General features: G+C 35.2%; 2 protein-coding genes and 1 long non-coding RNA gene across 7 annotated transcripts in view; 2 read left to right on the top strand and 1 right to left on the bottom strand.

The window, feature by feature from the left end:
• LOC105834520 (nucleolysin TIAR) overlaps positions 1-23,981 on the top strand; it is a 532,534-nt gene that overhangs the window by 32,287 nt on the left and 476,266 nt on the right. The gene's annotated exons all lie outside the window — the stretch shown is intronic.
• Positions 1,470-13,980, top strand: LOC105838398 (methyl-CpG-binding domain protein 6). Its single transcript, XM_012683941.3, has 2 exons — positions 1,470-4,138; positions 8,357-13,980. The coding sequence occupies exons 1-2, from the start codon at positions 4,124-4,126 to the stop codon at positions 11,765-11,767; spliced, it is 3,426 nt and encodes a 1,141-aa protein (XP_012539395.1). The 5' UTR covers positions 1,470-4,123; the 3' UTR covers positions 11,768-13,980.
• The window catches only part of LOC105829157, a 257,974-nt gene continuing 240,132 nt past the window's right edge, over positions 6,140-23,981 (bottom strand). For both annotated transcript variants that reach the window (XR_004965507.1, XR_003626166.2), the window contains exon 5: positions 6,140-6,875. This is a non-coding gene — a long non-coding RNA (uncharacterized LOC105829157). The remainder of the gene's footprint in view (positions 6,876-23,981) is intronic.

Genomic DNA, 23,981 nt, shown 5'->3' with positions numbered 1-23,981 from the left:
TTTTTTATTATAGAGCGTTACTATGAAATTGCAAAGTTAAAACACGGACATCTATATCTTGTATAAAAAAAATCTTGAAAAAATATTCTGAATATATCTTGAATATTTGATTTCTTTGATTTATTAATCAAAGTTAGTCGAAACATTAATAAAATATACAATCCGTATAAATTATATTGTTATTAAACAGTATTACTTTGCTATAATATAAATTGACTTATTTATTCTTTTACGCTTATTAACAAATGCGTGTACCAAATATTAATTTATAGAGTCACTTCTGGTTGTTCGTTGCAAATCGAACCAGCTGTGGTATATGCGAATTGCCGGATGTGCGAACGATTTAACAGGAGATCAGGTGTGACAAACCAGTTGGGGCTGATAAATTATATGTATCGACACTTACTAGATTTTCCAATATTGTTGCCATTTGCCTATGGGTATTAACCCTTAATATATGAAGTGGACATTAGAATACTGGAATTCATTACTCATTAGACAAGTATCTTGCGTATTATGCTTACATCGAGCGTTTTGTTTTACTCTTTATAATGTAACTGTGGTATGAGTCATTACTTTTACTATTTATATTTTACTAATTCTTATATGCCTATCTCTAGTTTAAATACAAACAAAATTAAACAAGACAGATTAAATTAAGAATTAATTAAAATTAAAAAAGTTAATGATAAATATCCTATACAAACAAAAAAATTATTTAAATAAACAAACAGAGAGAGAGAGAGAGAGAGAGAGACACTATAATAATTTCTCTATGAATAAAAAATACCGGGTTTGAGTAAGGAGTAAACCTACAAATTTTGAATTACACGAAAAAACATCAAAAGTTTCAGAATTTTCTTTTTAGCATGCCGTTAATGACGTTTATCAACATACGTATAATCAAGAAAGTACACTTTTACCTTTAACATAGTAACTAAAGCTAATAAAAATCTTCTATTCCAAAAATATTTGTAAATTAGAGATGTCATTGGAGAAGCGTTTCGTTCGTTGATTTCTCTCAAGGTATCTCACTATGATGACCTCGAGCAAAAGAAAGAAGAAAGTCTTGCCTGGCAATACGAGATGCTGCCGCACCTGCGCGCATTCCAGTTGACGTGACCCTAAAACTTCAATGCTCGTCGACCATTCACCTTGACCATGGATCCTACTATAACTGATAGCTTCGCTTTCATGGTTAATTATTCGTTGGATGAAAATAGAGTCAGTTATGCGATTAATTATACATAAGATCTGAAATTAAGAAAGACAGACATTCGTATACTTTTGTGTCTACTATTATTTTCTAGTATGTTTTTTAAAGCAAATTATTTATTTCATTAAAAATAATTTAAAAAATTGTTAATACGTTATGATAGATATTTAATTTGAAAATTTGGATTATTGATGTATATATTTTATTATAATTGTTTTGAAAGTATAATTCTATTATGTAATTTCATAAATATACTTGTTTTACAAAATATACGAGAGCTTACATTAAAGAAGAAGCGGATAATGTATGAAACTATAACTTCAGTAATGTAAGTTTGATAGTTTAATCAGATTAGAAAATTCTCTGTGAGTGCGCACATTATTTATGAGATAAACGTCAACCGAGCGTGTACGTAAGAGATGAGATTAAAGACAAAGCTAACACTTCCAATTTCTTCTAGATACTATCGTCGTAAGTTATAGTTTTCTGAAAGGTTGGATATATTGTTGAACACGGAAAACCGCTGATTACCAGTTCTTATTATGTATAGAAATATCTCATAAAACAAAGAATCTTAATAATAAAAGTATATGACAAAATCATTTTTAATATTTTGTATAAATTTAAAAACTTTAAATTTATAAACCTTGATAACGTAACTCAATTTTACTTTATAATTGAATATCATAACTTGTGCCTTTAATTAGTAATAGTTAAATGTAAAATATGTTATATTGAAATACATGAACTTATAATAAAGAAACTTTAATATAGTATTGAAATAATACGTATATTATAAAAAACATAAATAACAATATCGTATAAATTCATTATTAATATTACATTACGTCAAGAAATATTGACAATATAGTATGATATCATATTATTAATATTGTAAACGTCTAGTATAAATCAATGTTAAAACAAAATGTGTATAAAACAACGTAACAAAATAAACTATTGTTTAATTAATGTACAATAAATATAAAATGTATTCGGAATAAAAAATGTATTTGAAAGTTTTAACTCTCTATGATGACGATACACTAATAGTCGTTTTAACAATGTGGTGGAAACTCGATCCGCAGAAATCGGTGAATAAAGAGAGGTTGGAAAAAATTCCGATGGACGGTATGTCGTTGGACAATTAATTTCAGCGCGTACCGCAACTAGTTACCTTCACCGCTCTTTTATGCCGCACAGACTTTTGGGCGAAACAATTTTGTTTGCGGGTCTCTCGTTATTCCGAGGTTTTTGCGGCAGCAACAGCGTCAGGGATAGATGGTATTGCCAACAGACAAGCAAAGCCAGACTATGAGGGGCGGTACTTTTCCGCTGAATTATTGATGACAACGTAATAGATCTCAATGGAATAAGACCCGTGTGTGTGTACGTTGTGTGTATCTACACATATCTTTATAATTGTTAAATAATCACAATTAATTTAGAATTTTATAAAAATAATTTCTTAAGGTTTCATGAAAAATGTTACTTGCTTTTTTCAAGTGTTAGAAATTGATCAATTTTACTAATTATGTTTATTAAAAAATAAATAACAAAATAAAAATACAAACACACACAGTTCTGATTTAAACAATAATTTTATTATCGATAAACTTTACATGGTTGAGCATATAATCAATAATTTTTTTCCTTCATTAACTAATTTTATGAAGATGTAAGAAATAATTATGATATTTCTGCTGAAAGACAGGTTGTATATAGTAAAGAACAACTTGTTTTCCCATATTAAAGCCGCTACACGATCCGATCACATTGCGATAATTAATCAGTACGATTGAAGATTACATCAATCTACAGTTATTATGTCGCGTTGCGTAAGAAGTATTTCTCATGCGTACATACGATGCAACACTTGATAGGCATCCTTCATGACTCAATGAATGTGTATTACTGATTCTTGATCAATCCTTAAATTAAGTGTCTGCAAATATCTTAAATAAGAATAAAAGTCGTAATGAATCTCAAGTGTCGCGTGTACATCAGTCAGCGTTCAGTTCTTTGCCAACATCAATTTGAATCTGCTAAAACAAATGTTCTCCACAGTCATAAAATACATAGGCCGTTTACCATAAGTTTCACTTGCATTTTTATGCAAACCATAGTATGAATTTTTAATGCATCTTTTTGATCTCCGTCAAACCAGCAGACACGCAGTCGGCAATTCATATTGGTTCTTATTGTCGAGTGTAAGGTGAAATATTCGATTGACCAATCTTTCCGAACTGTTTTCTGTGAGCGGAAGGATTTACAACCGGTTTTACACGACGGATACGTTGTAGTCAAGCCGGAGATCGGGGGATACACGTGCGACAGCGCATCTTCGGCTTCTCGCGACGAGGCAAGGCTAGCCTACTTTCTCTACAAAGAGAATTTTTTAAGCGACGTATGAGGAGGGCTGTCTCTTCTCGCGCTCTTCCCCACATCATCTCTCTGTACGCCCTCTCACTCTATCTCTCTCTCTCTTTTTCTCTGCTCCTCTCTCTTGTCTCCGTACCCTTAGGCGCACTCACTCTCTCCTCTTCCCGGGTCGCCTTTCCACGATTCACCCGGCAACTTCAGTCGACAACTCTTCCAACTGGTAGTCTTCTCGGAGTCTATATAAGCGGAGTCTTCATACGAGACTGGACATTTTTTGTGTTAATACTGGCGAGTCGTGGTGCTCGCTTGTCAAAGAGGCTACGGCCCGACGAATGCCAGTATGGTGCGCGCGACGTGTGATATGAAAAACCACCGTTAAATCGTATACGACAAGCTCCGGTTAGGCGTGATTTCCCTTAAAGTGCGGTGGCGAAAAGCAAAGGGAACACTTCAAGAATAAGGAGAGTCACGTAGTGTCGGATAATCTGTGTGTAGTGCCGAGATTGCGGCTTACGTGCGTGTGTCATGGTTAAATTCAAGGTAAGTTGGAACAAGTCTGAATTGTTTGCTTAGTTTAGTCAGAGCGTTTGTCCTTTCTAAAAATCAGTGTGATTTAATATAATTATATGTTTTAATATTAATTAATATAATTATATGATTTAATATTAATTAATAACGAATAAAGTATTCTATCTTATATAATATTTTTTAACTTCTAATTAATTAATTTATCTATAATATGCCATTAAAAAAATACGTCGTCTCTCTTGAAAGAGCTCCTAGATTTTAAAATGTTATAGTAGATACGTTCTGTTTATTTATTGTAATAATATATGTTTTTTAATTAAATTAAAGCTACTTATTTAAATTTATTATTGTTTTTAATGTAATATTTAAATCTTTATTTAAAAAGAAGCAATAGACATCTGAAGCATTAGTTTCAGTAAATAATAAATTTTTGCAAAAAAATAATTGTTACATTTGTTGTAACTTTTAACAATTTCTAATTACATTTCTTTATATTAAACGTTTAAATTAATAATATCTGCATCTTTGGGTTTTATAACAGTTAAAATAAATTTTATACTCAATTTCTTAAATAAAATTATTTATAAGTATTAATGTATTTATTAATCATAATTATCAAGTCATTATTCAATTTCTACTTACTTTTATTTACATATTCGTACTTGTTTTATTAATATCTTTTACTTAATTATAATAAGTATTTTGACTGTAACTATATCTCTAAGAATTTAAAAAGAAATGTTATTCGTTATTGTTAAAATTTAAATATATAATTTTATTTTTAAATATTTTAATAAAATATAAATATAATTTTTTCAGTCATAAATAAAAATTAATTTCTCATAATAAATTGAAACTAAATTTTACTAGACATTTAATTCAACAGAATAAAATGTTTTAATTATGTTTATAATTATTTTGATATTTTATTAATTTAATTTGTATACGCCTACGAAACAGGCGTTATTAATTTCTGCATTTTGATTATCTTTTTAAATATGTACTGCGTTAGTTTTATCAAGAAATGAACAAAAAAATAAAATACCCTTACTACGCAGAAATCTCGACGATTGAAATAGCTTTACACCCTCGATGTGAATAAATTTCCGTACTAATGAGGAAGGGCGTATGCATTATGAAAGGAGTGGACGATAACAATCTTAGGCGTACGCATTATCGCTAATTATACGACAATTTCTGACTAGAAATTAACTAATTAACGGCTTCTTATCGGTGTTTGATAACGACTAATCTAAAGTACTGATCAAATCATTCTTTTGCCAAAAAATATATCTTTTTCTTTAGAGTTTTTAATAAATTGTTGTATTATGCACAGACACACAGTGTAAAAATTAACTAAAAAATTAAAAAAAGAAATAATTGTGATTAAAGAATATGGGTCATTGCACCCGCGTGCGTCACAATGTGCGTGAAAACGAGAGTCCGCGTGAGATATATGCATTTCCATACGGGCACTAAAAAGTGCATCCGCATGCAAAAGTAATCTAGGTATGAAAGTGGCTATTTGTAACTACAAAAGGAAATGTAGCAAATGTCAATGTTTTGAATTAAAGTGATAGTACTTTTCCTTGTACTATATACGTAATCGTAATACTCGGATATTTAAATTACAATTTAGATTCAGATTTGATCTGTTTTTATAGATCTTTCTATTTACATTGCACGTTATAAAGTAGTTCTATCATACTTACAATAACAACATAATTTAAAAAAAAATAAAACATAAAATAAGAACAAAAAGTTTATGAGCCAAAATAAAACGTCATAAGTTTTGAATTCTCTATGATTAAAAAATTTACTGTCCGATGTGTATGACATAATTCAAGAAATATGAAAATATATTTTGGACAAACACATCTTGGTTGATTGAAACTTTCTTTTGTTGACCTCCTTCACAATGATGGATTGCATGTGTACTGTCTTGTAAGTTGTACTTACCATGTTAGCCTAACCAAACAGCATTATAATTTATTTTGATAATTGTAAATAAAATTGCAAAGTGACAAGTTTTATTATTGATATAGTTTGCTTCATAAGTATATGTTAACTTGCATAAGCAAATTTATTACATGTATGATCAGGTTATGATGTTCGGCAATCAAAAATCTTTTTTAATATAAAATTAATAAATATTAAATTACAAGCAATTAGAAACTTTTGACAAAAGAGTCCGCTATAATTATCATTAATGACTCATTTTATTTGTTATATTGTTGTAGAATGTGATTGTTAAAGAAATTTAATAGACCATTGATAAGACATAAATTGCATAAAAAATTATTTATATAATCGTTATAATTTTTCATTATAAGTGAATAATCATTAATTAAATCGTGATAAAGCTCTTGATAAACTTTTGCAAGTACAATATTTCAGTATCCTTGTACTTTCCTTCAGCTATTACTTATAAAGTACTAAATTCTAATTCAACTATTCTTCTCCTTTAGCTAATTAAATAAACATGTGTTGTCAGCATAAATAATCAAGTATTATAAAGAAAAATAAAATTGTAGAAGTATTCTTAAAAACGTAATTATTTGAAACTGCAATCATTACCGGGTTCAAACATTTCCCGTGGTCTTTGGAGAAAGTACGGTTGATTATGTTAGCCTTGCATCTCGGCCATCGTGCTACTTAAGAGAAGCCAATGGTTTCTTGGCGGCATTGACAGACGGTGAGCTTGTACGTTCTCATCGGCGTATCGCTTCTTCTCATCGGGTAGTATTTTCTAAAAGAAACATGAAAACGTTATTAGAACTAATTGCTGTAGAAAATCATTCTATATATAATCTTTATAATATTATTACTTCATCAAAATGCTATTGTGCGATAAATTGCACAAAATATAACTGTAAGCATAATTCTTTTAATTAGATAAGTTTGAAAATGTAGTACGTTATTTAATATTCATTAATTTTTTCTACATGTTGTAATAAAGAATACTATAAAATTTCATTTTAGTCACTGATATTATTTACTAGTATGACAGTAATCTAATGTCTATTGTTACACAATTGCACAAAGAGTGGCATAAATAATAGTTTCTTTTGCAACAGATATAACGAAAATACATATAAAACGTGTTCAAGTTTTATATGTCATAGAAATGATACTTAACTAATCATTATATTAATTACAATCGATCAAATAGATAGTTGTTAGTAATACAATAGTACAATATAATTTTTTATGAAACATAAAATTACATACATTCTCCAAAATTACGAACAAATATATAATAGTTCTGTGTAAAAATTGCCTCTTTGTACTATAAATAAGCGAAGTTAGCATCTCAAAGGAAATCTCATTTACTCATTTTTCGTAATTCATCTTCATGCAACACCTGCTATTCCACTTACAATTGACGTAATTATTCACTCACGTACACGCTTCCCTAATGCCTACAACGTATAAACGTGGCTTTACATAATTTTCACATACGTCGAGATGACTTCCTGGACTTAAGCGAATAACACGGGAATTCTCACGGCCTCCAATATGGCTACTACACAATAGCGAGCATGTGTGATCTTCATATGCTATGTGAAACTATTCTTAAGCGTCCAACGAACTAATTAGAACACATATAGCACAACGTTTCAGATGCTTGAATGGCTACGTGCAAGGCATAATTATTTTCCTTTCATTTTCAATAATAACATTTATACAAAAAATAAATAATAATCTTATAATATGCTTATTGCAGTATATTTTTATGTTTTATCAGATATACATAAAAAAAATAAAAAGCACAAATGTAAATGAAAAAACAAATATAAAAACAAACTTTAGAATGTTTCAATTTAATATTAAAATATAACTTAAAATTACAATATTTAAGTTTTTATAAATTGCAATGTTATAATTAAATTAGCAATTATTATTTAATTAAGTCATATTACACATATTTTATATTTAAATGTGAAGTAAAAAATATAAATTAATATATAAGTAAAATTAAAAAAATATTAAAATATATAAAATTATGTTAGCTTTATTACAAAATAGTAATGTTTTTTACTGTAGTTAAATTTTCCGAGATCTTGAGTGCGACGTATTATTATCTTTACATAAGATGGTATTATCCTACGAGTTTATTTTCAGTATAATCATAGATAATTAGTGTTGAAAATAAAAAAAACAAAACTAATCGCAATAGCTGTGAAATCGTCACTTTCTCCGATTCTAGTCATTCCCTTCTGCTTTTAGATGCTATTCGCGCTGTTCTGCATCCTGTTAATTGGACATCACGTGCAAGCGGTAGTCAACAAGGCGACTTCGCAAGTACCGTTAAGCAAGGAAGAAGAGAAGTCCAAGGTTAAAGCCCATGACAGAATAAGTAATACTTTCGATTCACCATCCGACGAGTATGGGCCACCGTTGGGATCTGGTTTTAACGGACCAGCGCCGGTATATGGGCCTCCGGAATTAGTCGGCAATGTTGGACCGACGCCTATTTATCCACCGCCACCGCCGGAATTGCCGCCGCCCGTATTCGGATCGTTGGCCATCGGCTACGGACCACCACGAAATATCAAACCGCAATATGGGCCGCCAAAACAAAGTTTCGGCTTAGCAACGTCTTCCTTTCTTTCTAAGCCTATTTACGGCCCGCCGAAACTTCATTACGGATTGCCGAAACAACATTTTATGCCGCCGTTGGCTTCATTCCCACCGTTCAGATCACCGAAACCTCAGTACGGTCCACCATTGAAGTTCGTCGGTACATCGAGTCAGCAATATATACCGCCTAAGCCAGGTCACGGACCACCTATCCCTATATCGCTCGAGACTTACGGTCCACCGCCTCCGAAATTAGCTATTCAGTTTAATCCTCTACCCAATGACGAGTACGGTCCGCCGCCGCCGCCCGTATCTGTGCCGCAACCGCAATACGGTCCACCAGCTGGTGATTTATACGGACCTCCACCGCCAGCACCTCCGCCAGGAGTTCCAGCGCCACCCACACCCCCTGACATAAAGTACGATGGATGGCAGCCCATCGCGGGATTGGCCACCACCCCTAATCAAAGTGGTCCTCCGACAGATACGTATGGCGCTCCCCTCGATGCGAAGCATAATTATGTCGAAAGTTCGTCGGGATTACAATTGTCTCATGCTTCATTGAGCGCCTCGATGGATGCGAATGTGCCCAGCGATTCTTACGGCGTGCCGTTACAAAATCCTGAAGATCAAAATTTGAAGACGTCCGTGCACGAGTCCTCGGCTTCTTCGGAGAGTAATGGATTACCGCCGCCGCTGTTGCCGCAGAACGAACCATTGCACAACAATCAAGGTCCGGGTGTTATCACTACGACCGGTCAATCGACCGATCACCAACAATTCGGTCGACAACAATTAAACATGCACGAAACGCCAAATATCGAACCTTTGTCCATCGTAAAGACAGTAGGATTTGAACTGTTGCCTGCAACTGGCGCTTTGAATCCGGATCTCTCATTATCAGGTGGTACTTCTGACGTTTCATCATTCAATCAAGTCTCGAATTCGATTACCAATTCTGCTCCGCTTCATTCGGGTCTAGAATTGACATCAAACAATGGCGCGTCTCAAGCAGATGCTCTAAATAGTGGCGGAGATTCTCACGGATTTCAGAATGTAGGGAACGATCTGTCCTTGCAGCAACTTCCGCAGCAAGCGCCGTCAAATGATTACGGCCCGCCTTTAACTGCTGATATATCAGGAGCATCATTACTTTCTCCTCCACCTTTAAATTCTTATGGTGCACCACCTCTCTCTTCTTACTCGCCTAACGGACCTTATCCCGCGGCGCATGGAGGACGCGGTCCGTTGTTTTCATCATTCGGAACGTTCGGAAGCCCTTTCCATAAGCAGAATCTGCATTCTCATAGGCTTCTTGGTCCAATCAGACCACCGTCAATTCCTGTTGGCTCTTTCATACCACCGCGAAATCGGGAACCGATTAAATTCCGAGAGCCAATACCAACGGGACTCTTATCGAATATTAATCGATATTTGCCACCGTCTGCAAAACAGCAGTTACCGAATCTCCACGTGCCAGTATCTTTCCGCCATACATCGGGATCGAGCAATTTATTTTCGGGCTCTTTTGCGTCGCCTGGCTTATTTAATGTACACAACTTGAATTCTCCAATTGCCGCGCCTCACGTTCAATACGGAACTCCATTATCGTTCAACGATTTCAACACACCAGCACCACACTTAACTTACGGAGCACCTAATTTTGGCCCGCCGACTTCTTTTGTTTCAACGTCTTCCGGATTTGGCAGTAATCTTTACAGCGGAATCAGTAATACGCTGACAACAACGTACGGCACACCTGTAGTAAACGCGCCATTATCAAACGGCGGCAGTTACGATTGCAATTCCTTGCAGCCACTCTTGCCCGTGAACGGAGGGTTGCCTTCAAGAGGACTGCCCGCAATTGGAGAGCTACCTTTAAGCGGTAGTTTACCTTCAGGTGGAGAATTGCATTCCGGCGGAGAGCTACATTCGAGTGGAGGCTTATCTTCAGGTGCTGAAGTGCTCTCGAACGAGGGGCTATCGTTAGATAGTGGATTATCCGCGCATTCTAGCGGCAAGCTGCAACACGGTTTTGAAAATGCAGGAACTTCCGCTGGAAACATAGCAGACAATCACAATCCAGTTTTTACAGGAAACGATATATCCGATGTTAACAATCAAAATTCCATTTTTGTAGATAACATATTGCCACTTACAAAACCACTCGATAACTTTTTAGGAGGGCCTCCGGTGAACACACTGGATTTACAACATAACGAACAACCGACGATAAATTTGAAAGACAGCTACGGTAATCCCGTAGGACTGACTTACGATTCGTCCGACGAAGCGAGTGATGCTAAAGCTATTCACGCATCTGCCTCGGACGTTTCAAACGAGCTCTCCGCGCAGTCTAGTCCGTCTCGCAATGTTTATCCCGCGGCAGCATCGTTCGAACGTGGCTCAGGAATTTCGGCCGAAGCGTTGACAGCAAGTTTGACCGCTCAGGGTTTCAGCCAAGAAAAGAATATTGGATCAAATGAAGTTGACGCTAGTCAATTTCTAAAATCGAGTGAGGGCAGCGAGGCATTGTCTCTAGCTCAGAAATTGACCGCTGAAAATGCCGATGACTTCGAGATTCAAGGTTCTAAAGGCACTTATAGATTGCAGATACAACCAGCGGATGGAGGACTAGGCACCGAGAATTCGGATGGCAGCATAAGGCATGATCAGGTTTTGTCCAATGGTCTTCTTCAGGACATACTAGCTGCCATAGAGCAGCCGGAAAACGGTGTTATACAAATACAAGGTTTACCGCAGGCGCAACAGTTGAATAAAGTTTTCGGTCCTGATCTGCCACAAGAAATTGGTGTTACCAATGGTCATTTTATCACCGTAGACAATCAAGCGCAAAATAACAAATTGCAAAATCGAGTCGAAAAAGTAAGCGATAGAGATGAGGGTAAAAATTATTTACCAAGCCCATCATCAGTGGCTTTGTTCTTTGATACTAAATATGGCGAATCGAGAAAAGAGATTAGGTCGGTGTTGAAAAACGAGACACAAGCCACGAGGGAAAATAAGCAAGACAACAATAAAACAAAATCCTCATAAATTAATTCATAAGTGCCTTTGTGAAAATATTTTATAGTATTCTTAATATAGCCTCAATCGCTCTGAGATTCTCTTTGCAGAGACTTATCGATTTCCATTTCTGAGAGAGAAGATACCGCTGCTAACGTGATGCCATTTATTTTCTTTGCTTGTGATTAATTAAGAAAATATCTCGGCAAAATGTCGACCTTTCATATTAAAACTGTGTTGCTATATTTGCGACACAATTTCAAATGTTTCTTGCATATTCGAATAAGAACATGTAACGTTCTAACTCTACCAGTTCTTCGTTTTTTTTTTTTTTATATAACCACAAGCATGAACGATCTTTCTATGCATCAATATATTAAGATTTCTATTCCCATAAAAGTTGAGATAAATTGACGTTTTGCAATTCAATGAAGCTCTCTAGTAACTTGTCTGATTACTTTATTTCTAAAAAATTGTTGGAGCAAAGACATGAGATTGCGTAATTTTTGATAGCAGGAGACGCGCTGAGAAACTGAAATTAGAAGGCATGATGATATGCACGAGCATGAAACGAGAGTTTATGCAATCTTTTTTATTTTACTTTCACACAAGCAAGCGAAAGTGATAATTACTTGTTGGACAGTACCGATAATACTTATTAAACGAATTATCTGTTTACTTAAGAATTTCTCGCCTATCACTAGGATTACCGGGACGATTGTAGAAGACGCTGGTATTTTATCGCAAGAAGATTTATAAGTGCTCACATTTTTTATTAGGTCAAACGTTTGCTAAGATTTGATCAGGGATCCAAACGATTCTTCCGACTTTTCCGTGTCCTCGCGTCAGCGGCTTATCTTATCCTTCTCCGTGAAAATCTCGTTGACTCGATAGTTGTTTCGAGTACGAAGAAAATTTATTTAATATTGAACGAGATTTTTGCCGGAATACTGATAAATCGATGTCACCACCTTCGGTAAGTTTCGAAAGAGGTGGCAATGTCTGGCATTCGCTGCTCTCGCACAATGCATGAAAACGTTAAGCGCGGTACGAGGCGCACTACGCGACGTTTATTAACACCTATGTAGGTCAATAGGTTACGGCACCGCTCTCGCGAAGTCTTCGTATGGCTAGCGATGCATACGGTGTACCCCGCGTAAAGTCACTTGATCGGTGGAGATTGATCGGCGATCAAGTATCTTTCGCGGTTTTAGCCTTCACCGAGGTGAAAGTTCAGAACCTCATTTAACGACCCGGCGAAACAGCGCCAGGTTCGCATGAGAATCTCGTCCCGAGTGAAAACGCATTGCTCGTCCCTGCAGGCGCGTGCAAGCTTGGTTTTACATGCCTTTGTGACGATAACCGGTGGATGCGGATGCCTATTACCGTCTAGTCCGCTGTTAGGTGCGTGCGAAGAAATACACACACACGCCGTACGCGTGCTTGGGGCCGTGCACGGCGGAAACGCGGAGCAACCTCTAAACGTCGATTACCATCGGGCACGAGAGAACGCAAGCGATGTACGTACGTTACTTCCTTCCGCCGCTCGCACTATTAACGACTTTTACGCGACTCAGGATTCGCAGTTCTGCCCGTAAGTTGAAAATGAGCGCCTGTCGTGAAAGCGCACCCGTTAAAATCCCGAGTATGGCATAATCTTAAAGTTCTTGCATTTTTATGCCCTTTCGCCTGACAAACGGTTATGCATAACTTGGTGTATTGCAGATACGTAAAATAAGTAGAGCGTATAGTTTTAAGAGACGCTCATTGTTACAAAGTACGCAGTGACGATACTGCCAAGCCATAAAACACATCTACTTGCTCCTAACCCATATCCACCTTTTTAGGATTTTAATTTATATGCCTTTTATTAGGACATTAATTTATATTTTATATATGCAAAGTTTATATCCGATGAGCAATTAATGCGATCACTCGCCGGATATAAGCGATTATTAGCCTGTATTCTTAATATATTCTCCTCGTGTAAATATATGAATACTTTGTAATTAAAGCTTAATTATTATTTCTGTTCCTTCCCTCATCCTATTTTAATCTATTATATGTGCAATCAATTTGACAACGTAAATGTTTCCAAGTATTCCATCATCAGTAATCAGAACAAAAAATTTTACTAATTGACCGATCAAATGTTTCATGTCAACTAAATAGAATAATGAACGTGACAATGAAAAATGTAATTACAATTCTTATATAATATACTTTTTTCTCTATGCCATTAACGTGTGTTATGTGATTTACTTTCTATTTGCAGCTATGCGCTATTCCAAGACCGGCCGTAAATATTGGCATTAACGGCATAGGATATTACAGAAACACGTTGTTTTCGAGTCCATTTGCAGAGACTGGCGCACCCCGTAATGTGGATTACAAGTTTGCACATCTGAAAGTGTTTGTCTCGAGAAAGTACTCAGCTAAATCGGTGGTCGCCTAAATACCGCGAATTCTGGCACGGCGGAGAAACGAAAACGTATGAGGGAATTAGGTATCCGCCACTAAGTAGAATTACGGTTATGTAAATGAAACGCTATCGCTTCGTCTTTGGTTAGCACCCAGTTTCTCGTGCTAAAATCGTTACTTGTAGATTTTCCACGCGAATCCATTCGCCATCTGTATTCATCAACTTCTTTTCTCACTATCTACGTTGTTCCTTGTGCGTTTCTTCTCTTCCTCTCTACTACTTGCTACTTCGTATTACTAGACAATACGATCATGAAATTTCCTGTGCAATCTGAAACTGAAGCTATGAGAATATTCACACGCTTCTCGCTATAAAGACACGCTTGCTCGCATTAAACCAATGGGTCATGTTGAGTAAACTAAATACGCTAACGCAAAAGTGATGTTAGTATTTCAGTGACTTTTTTCAAATATATGACGTTAGCATTTATTAAAATTAAAATATTTATGTTATAATACTAATTTTTAAAACATTAGTATTGCTTAAATACTAATATTCTTTCAGGAAATTAAATACACAGAAACAATAAAATATATAAGTAATATAATATATATTCTTCCTCTTTTTTTTGCATAGATTATTAATTAAATTTTATGTTAAAACATTTTTTCAAAAAATTTATAAAAGAACACATTTATTGTTAGAAAATAGAAATACGAAAAACGATATCCCGATGAAACAAAAGACAAAATTATCTTGTTTCATGTTAAATAGATTACACAGCAGATATTAGAAGAACGAATATATTTAGCGGGTGATAATAATTTCCGAAACTCGTTAAAATTCATCAAACCTGCATAAGACATTAGAATTTGCTACGAGGAAAAAAAAAAGATGCCTACAAAGACGAAGTGAATTTTATCAGCTCTTAGATGATCTCGAAGGCGCATAACGACTTCCTTCTCATGTAGCTTTAATCGCACCCCGTATCACGTGCCGTTGCCGGTTTTTCGGGACGAACTGGTGACGAGGAGGGATTGGAAGGGATCTCGAAGGAAGGTTTTAAGGGTTAGCCAGCGGGAACGTATGCATTTTTCGCGGAGCTCGGAAGTGCTTTATTTCCATACTGACGTCGTATCCGTACACACCGACAGTCATACTGATCTCAAGAGGCACGTTGTTGCCTCATGGACGATATATGCGGAATATAAGGCAAGCCGACAGGCAGAGTCTCGGATGTATCGTTGCCGGTATGCCCGGCGTAGCGCCATCGCCGAAGGCAAAATTGTCTTTCCCGTGAATAGCAAATAGTTGCTGAAAGCGAGAGCCCAAAAAAGAGAATTTTCTTTCGTGAGATTTTAGGAAAATAACGATATTTGGAAAATAACAATATCTAGTTCTGTGTGTGGGACGCTAAAAAAATTCTTTTTAACTTCTCGTCGACTTGGCCTAATTAGAATAATACCCTTTGTGTGGCGTTAAAAATCCTTCTCATGTCAGCCGTAAGACACGGTTGCGTTTGCTCATTTATCTTTCGCGATTTCGTACGTGTGGTCGCGATTTGAAACAATACATAGTGTGTAATTACAATTGCCTGATTAGGAACATTCACACGCCTGATGTTTTTTCTTCCGTATCCGCATTGAAACAAAGTAGGTTTCCAGAACAATTTTTTGTATACATATAAGCAAAGTCAATTATTGTAATGTTTAATTTTTGAATGTGTTATGTTTGTGGACTATATTGTTGCGCACTCTCATTTGTTTAATTTGTGTGTTTTATTTTAATATAATTATGAATTCTTTGTTCTCTTTTTCATTTATATATTATAATTTTTTGAGAATGTTAATAATATTTTATTCGAATTAATTTTAATTACATTATATGCATATCAATCTTTATTTATAAAATAGTTCTGCAGCCTATACATATTAATATTTAAAAAAGTACTAGCCAGATATAAAAGAAGACGGAATACAAGTGTCTGTATTTATCTACGTTGCATTTTCTATTTGACGGGTCATATTTTATGGAAAGAGAACATAGTAAATTCATAGTGAACGGAGAAAGGTGACAGGCGATGTGTATCGAAAGGATTTCGACGATCTCCTGCAAGTGATTTGACCTTTTTCCACAAGAAAATTTTATGGGCATAAGAAAAAGAAAGTATAATAAAGAATCGCTTAGTACTCTGCTTTATGAAATGAACAAAAAGAAAGGTCTTCTTTAATGATAATCGTATTAATGATATTATCATGTTAAATTTTAATTAAGAAAGTAATAGTACTTTCATTATCAATATTAATATATGTTTTCAGCGAAAGTTTCCACATGCTAGAATTTATATTTAATTAACATACAAGATATTAACCTTTGTCTCAGTTTTCCAAGTTAATTATATTTGTAGATTAAAGTTAGGATACTCGCGTATATGTGCATTATTAATAATGGGAATCATGGGAACAAGCATTTACAATAAAAGGAAAAGTATGGTCAGCAAGTAAAAGAATAGAACAATTTTACGTGAGTGTTCTCTTTAAATTAAAATGTCGCATACAATAAACTTTGTAGACCTTAACGCTTATATGTATATAATTTCCACGCAGTATTGTTCAGAGTTTTAATTAAACACGTTATCGGTAAACGTAGATCGGCGTATTCATCATAGCTAGTAATTGCAAAAGATAGCGTGCGGATATTTATAGATGTGACAAATAATGCTATGCTGTATGCACTTCTCCTAATTTGGTTAGCCAGATTAGTGACATGCAGTTTCGCTCGTGTAATCAATTTATTGACGTATTAGCCTTCGTGCGTGAGAGGATGATGTGCGATTACGTATTCCACGTAGCACTGCTTAAAAGGTAACGACCCACGCCTACGCGATTTGTACGCAAATGTCGAAATCTTGCTAAGCGGGACATATGCAATCAGATTCTTTCTTTTATAAAATGACGTTAATATACGATTATTGCCAAATATAATGAAATATCAATAACGGTAAACGTGTTTTATACACGATTAATATTTAACTTTCAAGATCTTTCATTAATCAATGTAGGCGATTAAATGACATTAAAATAAATTATTAATTCAATCAACAATTACGAAATCTTTCTGGTTGTGGAATTTAGACTTACAGATATAAATTTGGAGAAAAGTTTCCTTAGAATTAATATTTAAATGCGTTTGTTTTGTCCGGATACTTAAGGGAACAAGGGAAATACTTTTATTTAGAATTCCTTTGATCCTCTACACAATCTCAAGCAAGATCACGACATAGGTAAGATACATAGTATATTATACATAAGAAGTAACATGATTACGGAGGAAGTTATAAGTGCGAAACAAATGTATAACAAAAGAGGGGGAGCAAAACAGAAGTGAGGAAGGAACGGGTAAGCGACTGGGAAACAGAATGAAATACGTTTGTAATCGAAATATAGAAAGAGGAAAGAGGAGATGCAGGAGGCGGAAAGAAGTCTACAAGGAATTCCATAAAAATCGGTGAAATATGCATAGTGCCGCGAAACGTGGGGGAAGCGTCGCGACGTCGTCGAGCGTCTCCGGGGAAACCGGAATCTCAGCGCGAAGAAAGAAAGAAGAGCCGGGAAAACTTGGCGGGGAGAAGAAGAACGCGGCGGTCCAGAGTGAAGAGGGAGAGACGCGAAAGAATGAAGGTGGAGTGGGTGGTCGGCGGGGTGTTCCACACCACCTCGAGGAGAGAGGTGGTGTAGAACAGATAAAAGAAAGGAAAGGTTAGAGAGCGAACATTCGGAACGTCTTCCCGAACGAAATCTAATTTCGCTCCCACGGCGAAACTAAGCTATTTTCCCCGCAATATGCACGCACGCGGGCGTGCGCAAGTGTTCTAGGCGGCGGCGTTTCCCGGCCTCTTACCGCCGAGGCCCGAACGCTCTCTTACAAAGGAGATCCCTCCCTGCGAGACGCATCCGGCGCGAGTGCGTATATTCGCGAAATGGCAGATAAAATTCCCACTGTCGTAACCCGCCGCTCAAGAGCGCGACACTTCTCGTAATTTTGCTACGGCCGTATTAGCCCCAGTCGTCGGAAAACGATCTTTCATTTAGGTATGCTCAGTCGTTCGTCTCCACAGTGGTGTTGAGAGCACGTACTGGGTCCTGCATCGTTCGCAAGCTTTATGCCGCGGTGTGATATAACGCGCGCTAAGGGTCATTCATTATTTTCAACGCTTTGTCCCCTCGCCATTTCCATTCGTTAGAAGGTAACTAATTGCCGGAATTTTCTACACTGCCAATTGTTTGTTGCTAATGTCAATTTTAACAGATGTAGAGGAGCAGCAAGTGCACTATTTAAAGTAAACTTTTTCTCTCTTTAGATTTCTATTTAGATAGAACTTTAATTTATTTACTGAAAGTTTATTGAACAACTGCGAAAAGATGTAGCGTTTAATTTGATTTTATTGGGAGAAATTTTAAGCTGACAAAAGTACATATTTCCAAACGTTATGAAAATCTTGATTACAATGACAATTAAATCGGCAGTTTGGACAGCTTTGTACGTGAAATTCTTTTATCAATCATCTGCAGAATGGAAAGTTGCCGGAGGGTGTCGTTGCAACATGATGTTGATTCCCTTTATAATTCGTACCAAGAGCGAAATGATGATGCGGAACACGAGCGGTCTCGCGATGGCTTCGAGTGGCAGAAAAGCTTTGTGTAGACCCGACAAGAGGGAAAGAGGAAAGCATCGCGCTAATGGCTGATCTCATGTGCAATTAAGACGAATCATTTCGGTCAATTTGCTTGTTCGTTTGTGTTACTTTTTAACAGCAAGAGCGGGATTATCTTTCAAATTATACTCGTTTATTCGTAAATTATACGTTAATATTCTTGTTAAACTTAAGACGTTAGCATTTATGACTTAAGTAATGCAATTCTTCATGTAAAAAAACTTTCTCCTTAAATTATATTTTGCAACATTAAAAACTTTTTTATTATCTAATTATTATAATTAGATATATGCATAAGTAAATTTAAAATAATCGTTAAAGTATATAATTTTGATTATTTATCTTTTCATTAAAGTGGAAAAAAATTATTAATAAATTATTAAATAAATCATTTCTTTTTTTTTTATTGTGCTGTAATCATTAAGAAAGTAAACTTGGTTGACTTAATGCACTTAAACCATCGATTGAACATTGTTTTATCGTAGAACACCAAATGCATTAAAAAAAATTTTTTAAGTTTTCTTGTCCCATTAGTTTTTGTAAACTTTTCAATGCCCTTTAGGGCAGACAAGATTTTCTAAGTTGTTCACGTAGTTGAGTCTTGAAGGACTATCGAGAACGAAGCCGGAAAACGAAAGAACAAATGGCACGGCGAAACGGCAGAAATAGCGATCGTGAGACTGTGGCAAGAAGGTAGGACGCTGGTTTCTGCGCTCTTGCCCTAATAATTAAGCCGCCGTCGGTTTTTGATGGCCACTAAAAATGTCGCGGAGGGTCGAATGGTTAAGGAGCCTCGGCAGAATCGTCGTGCTGCCGGCGGTAGAGGGCTCGAAAGGAAGGTGGCTCCCAGATCGAAAGGGAGAGGACGGGGATGGCCCTTATGCTCTGATATTAGCAATACCCCGTCTCGTAAAGTCGACTGTGCGGCAATTCGAGTCACTTTGCGAACCCTTTATATACTGCGGCTCCTATCTTCCTTTCTCTCATTCTCTCTCTTTCTTTGTCTCTCTCCTTGCCTTAACCCTTGGCGCAAACTGAAAGAGAACGCAACGCGTGGAGATGAGAGAAGGAGTTTGCGCAAGAAGGAACAACGAGGAAGGAGTCGTTGAAATACTGGCAGAGGCAGTGATTTTAATGCGGGTGGTTCTTAAATTTTACGTTACTCCGCACCCTTCCCATGTGCACCAACACCACCGCTTCATTTTAGACGCAACCTGGAACGTGGGATTAAACTGTAGTAAGGTAAACCTGTACCACGAACGTTTCTCCACGTTAATTCGGTTATGCGGGTTAGACAGATGTCAAGGACCTTGTAGCCGTTATATCACATGAAACTAGAGAAATTATCGACTAAATTTTGGATAGATTATTTGAAAAAATTATTTAATGCTTTTGTGTGTAATTATATCATATAGAAAATAATATTATGATAAATTAATTCATGCTATTTTTTGTAAAGTACAAATTGAATATTATTGACGTCTATTTTAATATAACATATATTTATTAATATCTATTAATTTATAAACTTTTTTTGATAGGCGTTATCTTTTCAACAGATACCTTATCCATATTTTATTATTTAAATATTATGATTAGTTTCTATTTAAACTAAGATTACAATTACAAACATTAAATTTTTAATATGTACTGCAAAACTCGTTTCTTTATTCAGTAATAATATATATATAAGCATAGATTTACTTATTAAAATTATAATACATAAAATTATAATAAATAATAAATAAAGTTTTAATGAATTAATTGATAATAGTATGTTATCTTATGAAATTATAATTTTGACAATTTGTTATTTTTTGTGCACAAATATTTAATTAATTCAATCAATTTAATAAGATAATCAAAGTATCATGGTTCATTTTACTCGAAAATTGTTATCACGCAACACATAATCAAAATATCACATTTATAAATTAATAATTTAGCACATTGTTATTCGCAGAAGAATGATAAATTGCTTATACCAGACAATGTTTATACAATAATCACTCATTTGCAACGCGAATGTTTACATTATAACGTTATATGATAGTCTGCATACATTTTGCAAATTCCTATTTTCTCGTACAAATAATAATCAAGCATATTAACAGAATAGTTCTACAATTTGTTTTATATTTTAAGTGTTATTTCAAGTGCCATATGCTCGATTTTTTAAATCGATGAGTAATTGCACTCAAAGAAAAAAGACTCAACTTGTTATTATTTCCAATTACAATTAACCTTTGCAGTGTTTCTAGGTAATTAAACGAATAACGAGCGAACGGAGATGGTATGAGTAGCAGAATAAAATTCCCCGCCACATCGCGCTTCCCTGATTTAATAAGTTCATTATCTAATGAACAGATGTACGAGACTACGCTCAATAGCGCTGCCGGCTTTCCGATAATCAATATTTTTAATTATCACATTTTTACGAATTCGACCATAGTTAGCTTTTAATTGAATTTGAAATCGGCAGCCTGTCTCGGTCGTGCTTTGACTAATTTTGATACACACATTCTATAGTATATTTATCTGATAATAATCGTACGAAAATCCATTCAAATTGCGTTACATATAAGTTAATCTGTATTATTTCATAACAATTTATTAAAATCTCATTATATTGTCCAATCTTTTTATTGTTAACAATATTCGAAGTTCATGAACATAAATACATTTTATGGGATAAGATATTTCCGTTACTAAAGAACTTATAAGATATCTGAATAAAGCCAACTAAACTTATTTTATACTTTAAAAATCTATTTGTGGAATATTGAAATTAACTAAATAAGAATAAAGTTTTTCTTATTCACAAAAATAATTGTTATACTTATGAATATAATACGACTTAAATAAAACATTTAAAATAATAAACTAAATTTAAATTCTAAATTAGTTTATTTAAACATTTAAATTCTAAATTAGTTTTAAAATAATTATTAAAACAATTATTAATCACAAAACAGAAATAACTAAAAGTTTACTCTAAAGTTTATTTACCAAGTGGCATATGACTATAGTGGCATTTTTAAATAATATTCCGTAAACAAAAACTAAAAATAAATATTTAAATAAATAAATATTTAACAAAAATGTAAACTAAAAAGTGTTTTGTATCAAAATGTATAACAGTTTTTATAATGTTAATAAAATTTAAATGTAAATTAACTATTCATATTTTGTAATAATTAATATTTTTTCAAATTTAAAGAGGGACTTTATTTAGCGTTGGGTCTTATTTGACTCTGTTACTTTAATGTGAATAGCTGAAAAGAAATGATGATCTCTCTGTATGGTTGACACAATTGTACAACGAATAATTAGTACAGTTAAGAAATAGAATAAATCGATACTAAATTACACACGCAATGATTGTGAACATTCTAAGCCTTTAATCTCGCAAGACAAAGGCAACGAGAAGTGTTAGCTGCGACTGCGGCTTTAACTTCATTTCCCCCTTTTTTTTGTTCGTTGTTTCTCCTTCTTCGTGAATTAATAGAAGGAGATAACAAAGAAAGAATTAAGATTCGTACACACTGACTAAAGAGGGCACACTCACGCGAGTTAATATATGCACCACGAAAACTTTTTTTAAATCGTCGGCTTAGTCCCTTTTTCGCTAATGGTTGCTGAAATTCCCTGAAAATTCCTTACTGGTGCTCCGGTTGCTCACCCAGACGGATAACGGAAGACGAGCATTGCTTTCGACTATCGAAATTAGTCTCCAAATTTTTTATATTCTTTTTTTCCTGTCTTTTTTCTTTTTGATTATGACTTACCGTGAATTATTTGTTTATATAAAAAAATTAAATAACAAGTTTTCACACATTTAAACAAAGTTGTATGTATAATGCTAACGTAAGAGATATTTATGTGCATTATAAACAAATAAGTAAATTTGGAAAGATTTTTTGGGACGGAGTAAAAGCATGAAAGATAAAAGAGAAACTGTCGCGTCGGAACTATACAGGCAATCTCAATTCAGGCATCGGCCGCTCATACCGCTGAGTTATACCACTAGCCATTCAATTACTCACACGGTATACAACGCGAGGATGTTCGATTGTTTTACTTTTGTATGCACTCGCGATTTCCTCTTGCACGCCGCTCCAGCGCGGACTGACTAACTCTACCCCCGGGGAGACGTTAATTAACCCGCGCTAGCGGGCTTCAAATAAATTTCGGTTAGAACGTGAGAAGCAACAAATCTGAGTCAGGTGGTGTCAACTGCGGCGAATGCGAGCCACCTCTTACTTGAGTTACTTCAGCGCGGGGGTTTTGCGGCTAGTATGGTATTATGGCGGGACACAGAGAGCGAATGAGAATGCCGAGCGAAAGGAAGGGACCGAGAGAACGATGAAGATAAGGATCGCGCGCTAGAGAATAAGGGACTCGACAGAGAAGAGAGAATATAAGCGGATAGAAGACGGACGAAGAAGAAGAAACGGAGATAGAGAGGGAAATGAGGTATCCGAAGGGAAAGCTACCAACAGCGTCACTGCGTCTCCCGCGCGTCCTAATTAGAGAAATTTAAATTCATAGCCACCCCACGGTCTTGAACTTACCCTCGGCATACTCTTCCACCCGTCTGTACTTTCATCCCCATTTCTCTCTTCCACTCATCCTATCTTTTTCCTCGCCTCGTCCCTTCGTCTCGCCTCGCTTTCGTCGCTACGTCCGAGCGCGGTGCGCATTCCTTAACTTAAGCAATTACGAATCGTCCCCCCAGTGACTCGGCCGACTTATACCAAAAGATAATGTCATTTTCCATCAGCGTTCTTTACCAGACGAACGATCTCCCTTAGCGCGGCCTGATGCCGCGTTGACGATCCAATAGCGCTTGTCTCTGGAAACTTGGGGACATCTGTACCACTTAGCGGTCTATTTAGAACCTTTCTAGAAGAATTTTCACACCACGCGAAATTTTTATAAATGTATTAAAAGTAGTCGAGGGTAACTACTTTTCAATATTATTAATACTTTTCGAACAATCTAACCCAGTAAGCATAAAATTATTATTATTATTATTATTATACTATTACAAGTGTTACATATTGTTACAATATTGAATATATGTAATGTTTTTAAAATATGTCGTA

The sequence above is a fragment of the Monomorium pharaonis genome, chromosome 1 (assembly GCF_013373865.1).
Source record: "Monomorium pharaonis isolate MP-MQ-018 chromosome 1, ASM1337386v2, whole genome shotgun sequence".
NCBI classification, from domain to species: Eukaryota; Metazoa; Arthropoda; class Insecta; order Hymenoptera; family Formicidae; genus Monomorium; species Monomorium pharaonis.
This window is presented reverse-complemented; position numbering and strand designations above follow the sequence as displayed.